The 14,196-nt window shown below is 36.4% G+C and overlaps 1 protein-coding gene across 1 annotated transcript in view; it reads right to left on the bottom strand.

Annotated features, from left to right (window-relative positions):
- The window catches only part of LOC111511307 (interleukin-1 receptor accessory protein-like 1), a 131,762-nt gene that overhangs the window by 19,426 nt on the left and 98,140 nt on the right, over positions 1 to 14,196 (bottom strand). Inside the window, exons 2-4 of the mRNA XM_074184392.1 lie at positions 12,571 to 12,752; positions 4,804 to 4,899; positions 3,464 to 3,572 (exon numbers count right to left, since the gene is read on the bottom strand). Of these exons, the coding sequence (XP_074040493.1) occupies positions 3,464 to 3,572; positions 4,804 to 4,899; positions 12,571 to 12,752 (387 nt within the window). The remainder of the gene's footprint in view (positions 1 to 3,463; positions 3,573 to 4,803; positions 4,900 to 12,570; positions 12,753 to 14,196) is intronic.

The raw sequence follows: 14,196 nt of genomic DNA, 5'->3' as shown, positions 1-14,196 counted from the left end.
ACTAGAGCTTGAACCACCGACCAACACGGCAGTCAATTCGAGTGAGTGAACAAAGCACCCACGCCGAACCGCTTGGCTACCGACCGACCTAGAAATATATTTATTGGTAATTAACTAAATTATGAGACATACAGAATCTACAAAAAATCTACAAGTGCGTTTTATACGATCAGAGGTCTGAAAAGATACCTAAACATTGATACTGCCTACTAGGGAACTGTTCATCCATTTCTCAAATATAGTATAATAGTGTTATACATTATCCCCTGAAAAAATAACGCCGGCCGTCGCTGCTAGTCATCGACTGTGTCGACTGTCGACACAGTCGACTGTGACTCGATCGTCGACACAGTCGACTGTGACTCGATCGTTGTACGTGTCGCGTCGCTTCGGGAAGATTCCTATCGGCTTCTAGATACTTCAATTAGGATATATAAACAATACCAGCAGACAGATGGGGCGGGTCTAGTTGAAAGTGCGATACGAAGTGAGCCAATATGGCGACATACATTTCAACATTAGTCTGAAGTTCAGTTAAAAGTTTTTGTGGTGTTTTGGCAGAATAGTGAAATGAAGTTGAGTTTACAGTACAGTTTAGTCAATTATTGTTGAACAAACGTAAAAATTGTATCTGGTGGAAATACACATTTACGACGCATCTTGAAAGCCATGTTTAATTTGCAAAATAAGGACTCATATCAAAGTATTTTGAAAAAAAACCAAAATGCTCACAGTATATGGGATTCACATATATGTATGAATCAAAATTTGAGAATGATAAACACAAAAATGAATATTCTGCTAGACTAAAACCTAATTTCATCCTTCCTAAGCATAGACTGACAATCACAGGAACCCAATATGCAGTCATTGAATTTTATAATCATTTGCCCACATTGGTTAGAGAAGTCAGCACCGGAAATATATTCGAAAATCGTGTTTTAGGATCTGCTTTTTGATATCGAGCCATGTCACTGAAAGTTTTTCTTCCATATTTGTGAGAATAGTTGATAATGATGACTGTGATATTATTCATATTTACATTTTTCAATTCTTTTTTATTTCATTGAATCGTATTTTCACTTGAACTTTGCGACTGTGTAAATTGTCCTCAATAAAGTCTACCTATCTATCCATCTATCCAGTCAAGATCAGAACAACTATTTCAACAGAGTGGTCTGCTGGAATCTGTGGACTTCGATATTTAATACATTTTTCTCCTTTTTTCGGAGCTGGAGACGCGTCGATTTGCGTCTTAGTATCAATGTCGAGAAGGACTACATTAACAACATTACTATTATTATTATTAAGGGGTACATATCGTCGTTGAGTTCGGTTAAGGTATCGGTGATTAAAATTTCTTGGCACCGCGACAAAATACGCGTTCGACTTGAGGAGAACATTGTTCAATTGTTCGAAATTGATATTTATATTCAAGCATACCAGCAATCTAGTTACGTGTTCGGACAAGAACAGCGACAACTCAGCGAATTATGAAATGGAACAACTTCATTTGAATGTGATGCATAATAATGAAACAAATTTGTAGTTGAAGTAACAGATGAGATTGTGTTGAATATTTGCCTACAGAGCAAAATTATGAAGTAAAATTCATTCGAAATGGAAAACAAGTTTACTTGAAGTATAAAAACATTCGAATTACTGTCCCTAAGTTCATCTGGATTAAATCTTGTATGCTACAACTGAAAATGTCAATAAAGGAAATGATAATATTATTGTGAAAGTTTTGATTGGTTTCCTGGTTTTGCCGTGGTTTTATCAGTGTCAACTGAAATACCTTGACACGCCAAGAAGAGTACTTCTACCACGCCATTGAAGATGAGTGCCAATCCAATTAGCATTTGCAATGCCAAAATGAATTGGCACATCTGTACGTATACTTAGGCTTCGTGGTATTTTTATATATTCACTTGGGAACTTCTTTCATTAATCATTTGATGACTAATCGCGCACAGTTGCACAGCCGTGATGGATTCAAATCACAGAGCGGTCCAACCTTTAGTTGTAAATTATGCGGTGGCATGCCTGGCAAATCCAATGAGTTCAAAAACTCTGTTGGATAATTCAAAGCTTCGGTGGCATCGCAAACTGTATTTACGCTCGATGGATATACAATAATAGTGGCCGAAAACTGTGTAGGGAGTGAGAGAAGGCTTATTGTATGAAAGAGAAAGGAGACCGGATTCGTTAGCATCCCTACTCTGTGCTGTTACTGAGTGATAAGTGACACGGGTAGGCGCCTGGCGAGAATTACCGGTGGAATTACATTGATTAAATTACTAAAACGGCTATTAATAAATAGGGGTTGGGGATAGAACGGTAAAAATTGAGGGATTATGTGTATTTTTCAATGCCACATCATGAAAAAATGAAAACAAAAAATTTTAAAAAATGTTAGGGATGGTGTACCATAATCAGTTAAGGGTATGAAAAATAGATTAAAAACCTATTCTCAGATCTACCGAATAGACATGAAATTTCATAAAAATCGGTCAAGCCGTTTCCGAGAAGTATGGCAACTAACAGTGTGACACGAGAATTTTATATATTAAAAGCTATTTTGAAATAAATATCATTAATTTAACGGTGAGAATTAGTGGACGACATCCCTATAAGTTCCAGAGACCTGCATAAGTATTTGTTACACAATTTTGCAACATACCAAACACTGTTGCGCGGCTTTTTATGAGGGTCAGAGCATCAAATTCACCGCAACTACTGACAGTCATAAACGTTTTATCATCTCGCAAATAATAAATTCCATTGAAGAGTTACAGAACAATGGGAGAACAACGGTTTCTGTTTGTGTTATTCGCACCTTAAACTCATTTGCATAATGATGATGTTACAACTCAGAATTTGGACATGATTTCATTGAGAGTTGAAGAGCGGCCATAAAGTTGTCCACGTTGGAGAAGAAATAATATCTATTTAAATAGATGAGAAAAATTTTGGAATTTCAAACTCAGGTGAAGAATCATTTTAGATGGGGAGTTGAAAACTAACATTATCTAGCTGAATATTTTATTTGAAACTGGCACCCAACGTGGGGCTCGATGAAGATTTTTGTGCCCAATTGAGATTTAGAAATGACGTTTTTCTCTCACAATTATGTATACCAAACTAAATCTGACGATTGTAATCGTTACAATGGAATCATAAAAATTAAATTTATTCACACCAGTCGGGCAGTAATTATAATATTTTTCAAATATTGGCACCTCGGATAATGTCAGTCGGATAATGTTTCATCCAGAAGTTCCATTACCGATAGTTGCTACAAATCTGTCAATTTATTCGATAAATTGGAAAGATTAACTTTTCTGTATCATTGAAGAGTAATACACACCAATTGTAGGATACTAAGAAAATCTTAAACTACCTACTTTTGGAATTATTTTGGTTAGTTCAGTATTCTAGTAGTTACTTTTTGAAAACTCACCTGTCTATTTTCAACTGTTGAGCGTAAGATGGCACATCATAAATCGAGTTATTGGCACTGATTTTTTTCCAGTATGCCTCGCTGTGGGCGTCTGGCAGATCCACTTCACCTGAAACCACAACATAAACTATAGTATATTCATTGGAATTGCATGAAACTTTGTAAATGTTCAAATTTGAAGAAGTTTTCATGATTGCTCAACGCATCGAAACGAAAATATCTGGAAGATAGAAAACCATTCTTTCTCTATATGCCCTGAAAATCGATTTCTACCACCTTATTTGATATGTCAGACATTATAGCAATCTTGATAGCTCGACGGATAATAAAAAAATCAGAGAGAAATATAATGATTTTTATATGTGTTGTCTGTCATAAGATAATAGTTTAATAAATAATATTTTTGCGAAAAGGATGTTTGAAAACAGTTTTGGCATCAAATTCAGAATCGAATAAAAACAGTGTCCTCATAAACGCTCAAAGTCGATTTAAATTGTAAAATCTGGGATTCATAAAATAAGCTTCAAGGATTGCAGCAAAAAGAATATTGGTCAGACTACAGGAGCAAATAAAACTCGTTTCCATGAATACCCGGGTAACATCGATTTCACAGAACAGAAGAAAAGTCTTGTTTTAGGTCCAGAAATTCCGCTTTCTGCTTCTCTAAGTTTGTTGGGGTGTTAAAATCACACCAATATGTCTTGGAACAATCATGTCGTTGTACGTGAATCGTACATAAAACGTGAATCGTAACTTTTGCACAGGCACCGTTTTTAGAGCGCCTTAAGGATTTTCCTGTAGTGTTTGTGTTTTGTCCTTAGAAAAAAAAACAGTCCTTATAAAGGCAATAACCGAAATATCGCTGGCACCATGTAATAACTGGATTATGTCGATTCAATTTTTTTTCAAGTTACGAGCAACTCATCATGATCGTTTCCAACATGACCACCGAAAAAGAATCCTTTCATGTCGCTTGAACCGTGTAATGAGAACACATTCTGTATACACCGTGAAAAATTGACAAAAATTATCAATTCCGGTTCTTTTTAAGAGACTATCAAAAGTTCGAGCGATATTCGAAACTAATGAGATGTCGGCTGCATGTAGGATGAAAAGCCATCCCTCTCCCATTGTCAGATTTCATAGTAAACTTTTACACGAGAGCGGTGCCTTTCAATATGGAACAAGTTCCATGCAGAATGTGCAATTCATGAGATTAATTAACTCTTACAATGATGGCAGGAGTTCCTGCAAAGGACATTGTTGTTGGATCTACTTTAATAACGAAATCATGGATTAGATCCAGGATTTCCTAGAAGACCAACAATAGATTTACTCACCAGCAAATGCCTCGCAAAATAGTCTCAAACTTTGTCCCACAGCCGTGATGGTATCTCTTGAAATGTAGGTTATTTTCGGATCATCGGGTACTTTTTCTGAAACAAAGATATTAGTTTTCAATTCTCAAGAATACAGAATCGTTTCTGAATATTATGGAATGTATTGAAATATTTCAATAAATTTAACAACGTATTGTGACAAATTAACGAATTAACTGTCTTGAAAAAATTATTTCCAACAATATTTCAGTTAATCACAAACTAATTTATTTTACAACACTTAGCAACTAACGCTTAATTTATTTCCACTATTTGAATTTCTTCTTTAGCTGCTCAATATACTCTCTGAACTGCCCTCTTAGGTCGGGAAGCCGAGCTTATATAATGTAACACCTCGACACGTGTTTCGATCACCAAGTGATCATCTTCAAGAGAAAGATCAAACTAGTTAGTTTGAAGATCAAACTAGTTAGTTTGATCATCCTCTTGAAGATGATCACTTCGTGATCGAAACACGTGTCGAAGTGTTGCAATAACAGTTTGGTGTTGGGAAAAAACTCCAGTAATATTCATTTAGTACTAATCAATCATATTAGACATTGGATCATGTCGTGGCCAATCTTATGATAATGCGGCCGACATCTATAAAGAAGTACAAGCCAGGATCGCAGAAAGGAATGAGCTGGCCGAGTTCGTACCGCGCTTGGCTCACTCCTTATAGCTTGTAGGTGTTCATTCTGGCTCATAATGCCAGAAAACTATTAGCCTATTTGGACTGATTCAAAAAGTATATAACATTTTTGTTGGCTCCACTACTAGGTGGACATTATGAAAAAATAGGTTAAAACAAATTCAAAATAAAGTATTCAGGCGAGATTGTTGGCAAACATGTCGCTGTGAATGCCCAATTAAACAATTTGCCAAAAATAGAGGAAGCCTCAGAAGAAGTTAATCAAACTTCTCAGAAGCTCAATACGAGCAGGCCATCTCTTAACTGCTATAAAAATTCTCCGCGAAATTAATTGAGTGATTATAGAAATTCAGAAAGAAGATTTTATCCTTGCCTTTTCCGTGGCACTAACGGATGGTCTGTCCAAAACTATGCAAAAAATGAAATATTGGATCAAAGAGGCTGGAGAAGTTGCTGGAAAAACTGTGTTGTTGAGCCTATTTTGCAAAAAAAACAATTCCGAAACGTAAAAAACATTTGGATGGAATGTGTGAAGATGAATTACAAACATTACAACCCTGTTCAACAATTTTCTGAAGATTGATGATGGTATTCAATCGAATCATATCAGAAATTAAAAAGAGGTTTGATCGTGCTAATATTTTGAAAATGTCAATTGAAGAACTGCGAAAGTATGGGGCAGATCTGGCTCGAAAATACATGCGAGATTCAAGCACCGTTGAATTCTGCCAGGAACTCAAGTTTTCAAAGAGCAACCTCAACTTTTTTCGATGATATAGAAAAACGGTTTTCATCTCTTGCAACAGATCTATGCGCATGATTTGCAGGATGCTTTTCCTAATATGTGTATTGCTCTGCGAATTTACACTGTTTCCTACTAGCTGTGAGTGAAGATTTAGCAAATTAAAAGTAATTAAAAATTACTTCCGATCTTCTATGAGCCAGAAACGCTTATCGAATCTTGCAATCTTAGCGATAGAAAATCCAATTGCACATGAGTTCAATTATGGCGAAGCCATAAGTGTATTTGCTGAACAAAAAGCTCGAAGAGTAAAATTGTATTCTCAGTTATAAATATGCAATAATATATTTGATTTTTTATTTTTATTGTACACATAAAGAATAGAGAAAGAACAGCGAGATGCATTATTTCCGGAAGGCCTATGTCCAAATGTATATCAATTAGTGGACATCTGATAGCTGAAATTATAAAGATGATGAAAGTAAAAATGAATATAAGTGGGCGGAGGCTTCATTTTTCGGTTTTTGTCCCGCCTAAAAAAATTGAAGATCTGGAACCGACTCCATCCAATAAGTTTTAGACTATAGCAGTGATGACGTACGTTGTCTTAACAGACCTACTTACAGGTCAATATATCGTCCGAATCATTATACGAAGATGTTTGCAAGATGAAACAGCCTAGAATTATCTCTTTAAAAGCAGAGCATATACTCTATTCTACCTCACAGCTGATCGAATAAGTTTTTTGTGTTTGGCAGAGTTTCACTCTTTTGACAGAACACCTGATCGATCACCCACCAAACAACATCAAATATATTAAGAAGCTGAACTCAATAGGTGTACTTTGAATTAGTACGAGTCACAATAACCCTTAGGTTAGGATAGGTCCAAAGTGAGTGGGTCCATTCGACCCTTCACCGCAACCTATTCACACTCGACCAAATAAACCCAGCTTCTTAACTTAGTTTGTATGGTGAGTAGTCTTTCAGGTCAGATGGTTAGAGTACGGCTCTGCCGAACTCTAAAAAACCTGATTCGGTGCCCAGCAGGGCAGGCATAAAGTATATGCTCTGCTGTTTCCTCATTAATAAGGTAGTCGGATAGTCAAAGTGCAAGATTCCCAATATGATACCCGCGACAACCTTCCCATATGAGGGTTTTTGCACGTCAACTACACCTGACGATGCCTTAGATTCAAACGTGCAGGGCTTTTTCGCCTCTGGTTTTGGTGAATCATCACTTGAGCGCAAACGTTTGGTAACCTGCTCATGGGGGGTTTGTTCCTCCACTTAAGACAGATTCTGCGTACGCCGCTCAAGAATTTGGTGCGAGGCGGTTTCATGAGGTACCCCGCTCTCGAGGAGATGACTCAGTCGTTTCCTGACTGCACCACCAAACTTTTTTTAGGTTCAGTTATTGGATCAGGAGTTGGAGAGTTGAGAAGTTCTAACTTCTTCAGTTGGAGTCGTGAGCTCGACATCCATCTCCTCTGTAGGAGGGTAATATAACCAGCAGAATCCATCGCACAAAGACCCACAATAACCCTTAGTGGTGGGTCACTTGGAAATTAACCTAGCATTACTTCTTGAAGGGAATAAACGTATATTTACCATTAAAATCATATTATTTTCAGAAAAAAAAATCATTAGTTAACATTTGAACAAAATATGTAAACATTTGAAAGACTTTGTTAACAATTGATGATTGTAAATAGGTTGATTGTAAATAGTGTAATTAAACGTTCATATCCATTTCGAAATGATTTGTAACAGCATACTCCTCATGATATCAAGATTGCACATGTTTTCTTGAACTCCCAGTTCAAATTGCAGAAAAGTGAACAATTCCTCAGGCGCTATGGAGGGAAGTCGAATAATGAGCTAAAAATGTATTCTCTGCTTTAATCTTATGATCGATAGATACGATTTTTCTTGTCCTACGGTATTTGTACTTTGTACGAAAAAATCATTACAAATTTTGTGTAAATGAGAAAAATAATTGTATTTATTTAAACTATCTATCATTTCCAATGCAACCCAGTAATCTAAATATTTGAATAGGCAAATCATTCAGCATTTCAGCTTCCGATATCTCCAATCTAAAATTCATTCACTGAATTCCATTACATAATCTGTTCTAATTGGTTTGAATTGATCGAGTCGAATGCAAAACTAATTTATCCCATTCCGACACCTACCGGCTTAGAATTTATGAATAAATCTCTGTGCACGAGCATCACCTGTCTCATTAATCATGTCGCCATGCTTTTGGAATGACTCGAATTTGCATGTGAATGTTAAAAAAATATCGCCCCACGACAAATCATTGTGCAAAGAGCTTTATCGAGTGCTGGTCGCGAGAGACAAAAAGGTACACCTTGTCGCTGTACTGAAATGGAACTGGGCGTACTTTCACCGGAAACGTGTGGGAAATTCTCTAAGGTTAACGGCTTTGAGTATTGGATACTTTTGTTCGATTAGGAACAAATGGAAAAAATGTTACCAATTTCTTTAATTATTACTGGTCAACCAAAATACTGTTTTTTTGGACGAGTAGAGTTTGCGAGCCCAAAAAACTGTTTTTGGGCGTTTTACGTACACTATTTTGTCGGCAATCATTGATAAAAATAAATCAATGAGAGAAATTTGTTTACTACATTTCTTTTTAGAACAAAATTTTTAACATTTCAATTCTCATTTGTATTGATTATTGAAATTCGAACAGAAGAAAGGTATCAACAGAAACATTCTCACTCTTATTTATATTAATATTTGTATGAAAATTCGATCAATTGCTAATGTTGAAGGTATTCAATCTACTTGAATTGCTTGGTATGTCTAAATGCCTTTTGTTGAAGTCAGAACAAGAAGGTAAAGTTTCCGTTTCACATTGTTGTTTTCATCTGATAATGTTGTAATGGTCTTGGCAATTTTGATTTTGTAAGTGAATTGTCTATATATCCTTCAGCGACATTGGTATACTTCCAGACACCGTGTCTCTTCAAATTTGTGATGTTTCCATCATCAAATAACATCGCTGAAGTTCGACTAATGCTATGGCCTGTGTAATTCCTAGCATTATGAAAATTTAAAATTTCTGCGATTTTCAATCCGGGATTCCCAACAGATTGAATCGAACATTTCCCTCATTTGTAATTCACGAACAATCTGTTATGTGGAGTATGGGATGGCCATAAATATAAATATTGCCTATACAACGGGAGGTTTCATTGACCAATTATAACAAAAGTTCTTTCAATATGTATTTTGGAATCTGGTATTTTCACAAGCAACACGTCTGCCATGTCTTTTATTATATCAACTGACATTTTTGTTAGTTCTTCCCTTCTTCACGCACCGGCTAGTTGCTATCTAAAAATAAAGCAAAAGTTGATACTTTTACATCCTATAATCATAATATTTTGTTAAAATTACCTTCAGCATTAGATGTTTCATTATTTGCTTCCCTAATGAATGTGTTGATTTACTCGCTGTTGAAGACTTCTTATTTCGTTATTCTACAACCACCTCTCTTCCGTTTGAGAAATGCAATAAACTTTGGGAAAGTGGTTATGTTTACATTTTTCTTCACTAAAATGATATTTTCTTAAATAGAGTATATGCTCCACAAGGTAGAGGATTTGACAGTTTCAGATTTTTGCGCCAAATAAGCCAAAATTACATTCTTTGTAATAGTTTTCCATTTCTACATATCCATCCATTTCGAGAACAAATCATAAACGTTTTCGTGCTTGGATTTTGATTTTTCAGGCAATAATTGTGCTGTAGCAGCAGCTGCTACATTGAAAATTTCTTAAGGCACATTTTGAAATTTACTATCGCTGCTTTACATAGTTTTTTACGATAATTGCGAACACAAACCAAGCAAACTTTCATCATTTCACTGCTATGGCAATGATCAACTGCATTTACCAAAACCATTCCTACAAAGATTTTCATATTAACAATGACAACAACGATGTGATTCTTCTCGGACTAGGCCGGAAAAATGTTTTTTTCTCAAAGAAAAACCGTCCGGAAAGTGGGTACTTCCCGGCCGGTTGCCAAAAAAGTATATTTATGGAAAATACAATTTAACATTATTGATGTAGTTTATTTGTGGTTACATTTACAGGGACTGAAATGACTACTACAGCCACATTTAGAAATGTATCTCGAGAGTTTTTTGTTGACTTCGTTAATATAGTTATCGCGAGGTTTGTAAGTTGCATCAAATAGTTAGATGCAGCAGATTCAATTTAGAATTTTAGCATTGTTTTTGTGTTTGTTACTATATAAGCTTTACTATTCAGTAGCGACTGGAGTAGGTATTTTTCACATGCCCTTTGCTTTTTCTATTGCATCTAGTTTCTATTAGTTTTTTAACCAGACACTTCTGGAAAAAATATTTTATTCCATTTTACTATATTTCAAATGTTCGATTGAAAAGTGGTCCCACTGTATTCGTTTCAGTAGTAGGTAATAATTGTTTCCAATACCGAAAATTAACAACAGAAAAACTACATTTTTCTTGTATACCGCCAACGGAATATTAGTCACGGCGATAATTGGAAACGAGTCTCGTTATTCCGCTCGTTGCTTCGAATTTCACGTCGTACGTGATCAGTTAGAAACTCGACATCGCATCATCCTACGTAATTTCAATTAAAAAAAGAGCGTCACCTGCATTCGAGTGTAGCATGTCCCATGATCTTTTTTCTTCGAGGAAATAATGGATTTGCCCCCGCAGCACAGCGGAGAGTGGCCACCTGGGTCCGACCACGTCGTTTGTCATCGTAGTAGGCGATGTGGGTTACAAGGAATTGTGTGCGAATTCAATGTAGAGTGAAAGAATTATGAGGGGTCGTTGATAACGGTGTTGCCAACAGCACAAAATTCATTTGTTTCAATCGACAAAGTTGATATGATCGATACGTTCGACTTAAAGTTTGTCGGGCGAGTTGGCTGTCCTTGTTCATATTCCACTGCCTGAACCACTGTGCATGCTGTTTTTGGCAAGTGCATTTGTTTGGGATGTGGGGGTTGAGCAAACCGGCCATCGGATGCCTGCTTCCACGTAACCCCGCTGGACACGGGAATGACAGAACCTATGTGGTTCTATTGTTTCCTAACGGAAGGTTGTCGCGGGTATCAAGGTGGTAATTTGGACCTTGACTATCCGACTACCTCATTGATGATGAAACAGCAGAGCATATACTTTGTGCCTGCCCCGCTAGGGACCGAATCAGGTTTTTAGAGATCGGCAGAGCCGTACTCCTACCATCTGACCTGAAAGACCACTCACCATACAAACTAATCGGCTTCGTTAAGAAGCTGGGTTTATTTGGTCGAGTGTGAATAGGTGTGAGCCACAATAAATCCTTGGGGGTTGTAGTGGAGGGTCGAATAGACCCACTCACTTTGGACCTAACCTAACCTAACCTACAGCTTGTCGGCATAGTCTAAGTTAGGTGGTATTGGTTACCTCCTGAATTATTCTGCTAGAAGCAGAAGCCTCACACAGCCTCATCACCTGATTGTGTTTTTCTCTCATCTTTATTGCATTTATTTCAACAATCTTGCACCTCGTTTTAATTTCACAGGATTTTTGTTGGATGATCGACATATTCTACTGGACAACTCGAAGCAGACCATTAAATAACAGCATGAAGATCTCTCCTTTTCCTCGTGGTTGAGCAGAACTTATTTCACGGCATCACGACGATTAGAAAAAGACAGCTGTTCTGCTGCAGATGATCTGTACCAGTTTAATGCTTTTCTATTCGGACTGCGAGCAATGTTCCAGCACTATTGAAAGACCAATGGAACCATAGTTTTCAGAGATCTCAAATGGAAAGTTTTTGTTTTTTATCTAAATGAAGTAAATGTAATAGAAAAAAGTGTATAATAGCATCTTCAAAAATTGTTGAGAGTTAAGATATTGTTGTGCATCACTATACAGAATGGGATCGGAGCTATTCCAGGGACAACATGGTGGGGAACACGTCTACTTTCGAAGACATCGCTGTGCAGTGAAAACTGATAGAATGGGTCTTCGAGGTGGCATTTAGTAAGTACAATTATGAACATCTGTGGTAAAATGCTAGATACATAGAAGTGTAGAAAACATATTGTAGACAAACATTTTGTTATTAATATCTATACTAGGTATCTCGATTAACGAAACGCGCGTCGAGAGACAGAATTTTTGTTCTGGTGTGGTCTGTTGTTCTGGTGGTTTTTCAAGGTGAACCCTCTTCATCCTTAGTAATAGTGTTTCCTGTTGACACTTCATATACAAAGATGAATACAGAAACTGGATATTTTTAACTTACCGAACACTCTCAGGTGGATAGTGTGGCTATGGATGACGGTATCGTTTTTGAGAACACACGTATAGTTGCCGGCATCCTTTTCCGAAAGAGACTGAGTGTAGATCGTTTGATTGGCGCTCTCCGGAACCAGAATGAGAGAAGATATTTCCAGAGCCCATGGATACAACTTGTCGTCTTTCAACCTGAAAAAAAAACAACCGTTAAAACAGTAGTCGAATAATGTAACGGCGTATCGCCACATGTTGAAGAACAAAAGTCAAGATCAACCAATGTTCTCAATCATTTGAAAGTTTTAGTTGGAAATGAGTAGCTCTCTACATTTTTATGGTCATACGCCACTTACAAATAACGATAATTTGATTACGTCAGATCTTTCGTAACAACTTGCAAAAATAGCTCCAAGATCTCATTTCCTCATCAACCTAATAATTATTACCTCATGAGTTTTCTAGGAACAGTCTTCCTGAAGCCGGAAGGAGCAAGCAATTAGTATCATCTCGAATATACTATATAAATGAACTGTGTGTTACTACTCTGTGTGTATCTATGTCGGCGTTTCCTTTATGCTGCGATATTTGTACAAAGTATGTACACAATAGACAAATAATGACGTGGGTTCGTCGAAAGGTATTCAGGAATGGTCTACAAAATATATTTTTAAATGTTAGAACTTGATACAGTTAGTGAATATTATATGTGTGTGAAAGCCAAATAGAATAAATTCATTATTTTGGTTACGGTACATATTTCAACAAAATCCCGAAACACTTCAAATTTAAATTATAATTTGACATACTTCAACGGACAAATGCTACCCCTACCTTCGACCCCCGTCGAATGATAGGTACAACCCCCAATTCCTTAAATGGGAAGTATAGGCTTGTGATATATCGTTTGAAAAGTATCTTCATTCTCTATTCAAAAATGTTATCGCTTTCAATAAAATCATGTGGTTACAGAAATTCGATAAAATACACTCAAACCTTATTATTTCATGTCGAGGTATTGATGATAAGAAAGTAAGCAAAAACCATAGCAATGATTTTTTAGATGGTATCCTTTAAAAAACTGTAAATAATTTCCGTGGCACCGTTAGTTTGAAAGGCCTTGACAACTTGTTTTGTATGTTACAACATTAGTTATCAGTATTTTAATTTAAGTTTAAAGTTCGTTAACTTCAAGTCTGACAAATGGTTAGATTAACGGAAATGTATAAAATAACAGTTTTACATATGATTGGTTACGGAGATAAAAACTCGAACACATCAGGAAGTATCTCGCCTATTTCATGAGAAATTTCCTAATTTACCGCCCATATCTCAAGGAACAGTAAGCAAAACATAGAAGCAGTTTCGCGAGCTTGTTCATGTGGGGCAGATAAAAAAAGCAGCTGCCAATGCAATGAGTGATAAACTCAAATTAGATATGATACTTGAGTTTGAGGAAAACCCACATACATCGAGTAGACAGGCATCCACTATTCAATGTTAGCCATACATCGATAGTAAACATATTAAAAGAAAATGAAATGCATCGCTATGAAATGATACCTACTCAGGGCTCATGGAAGACGATTTTGATAGAAGAACTTATTTTTGTGAGCAAATGATGGACATGTGGGATAAC

Source organism: Leptinotarsa decemlineata, unplaced genomic scaffold, assembly GCF_025532065.1.
Source record: "Leptinotarsa decemlineata unplaced genomic scaffold, Ldec_3_MD MMD2_tig00026354_RagTag_RagTag, whole genome shotgun sequence".
Classification (NCBI taxonomy): domain Eukaryota; kingdom Metazoa; phylum Arthropoda; class Insecta; order Coleoptera; family Chrysomelidae; genus Leptinotarsa; species Leptinotarsa decemlineata.
This window is presented reverse-complemented; position numbering and strand designations above follow the sequence as displayed.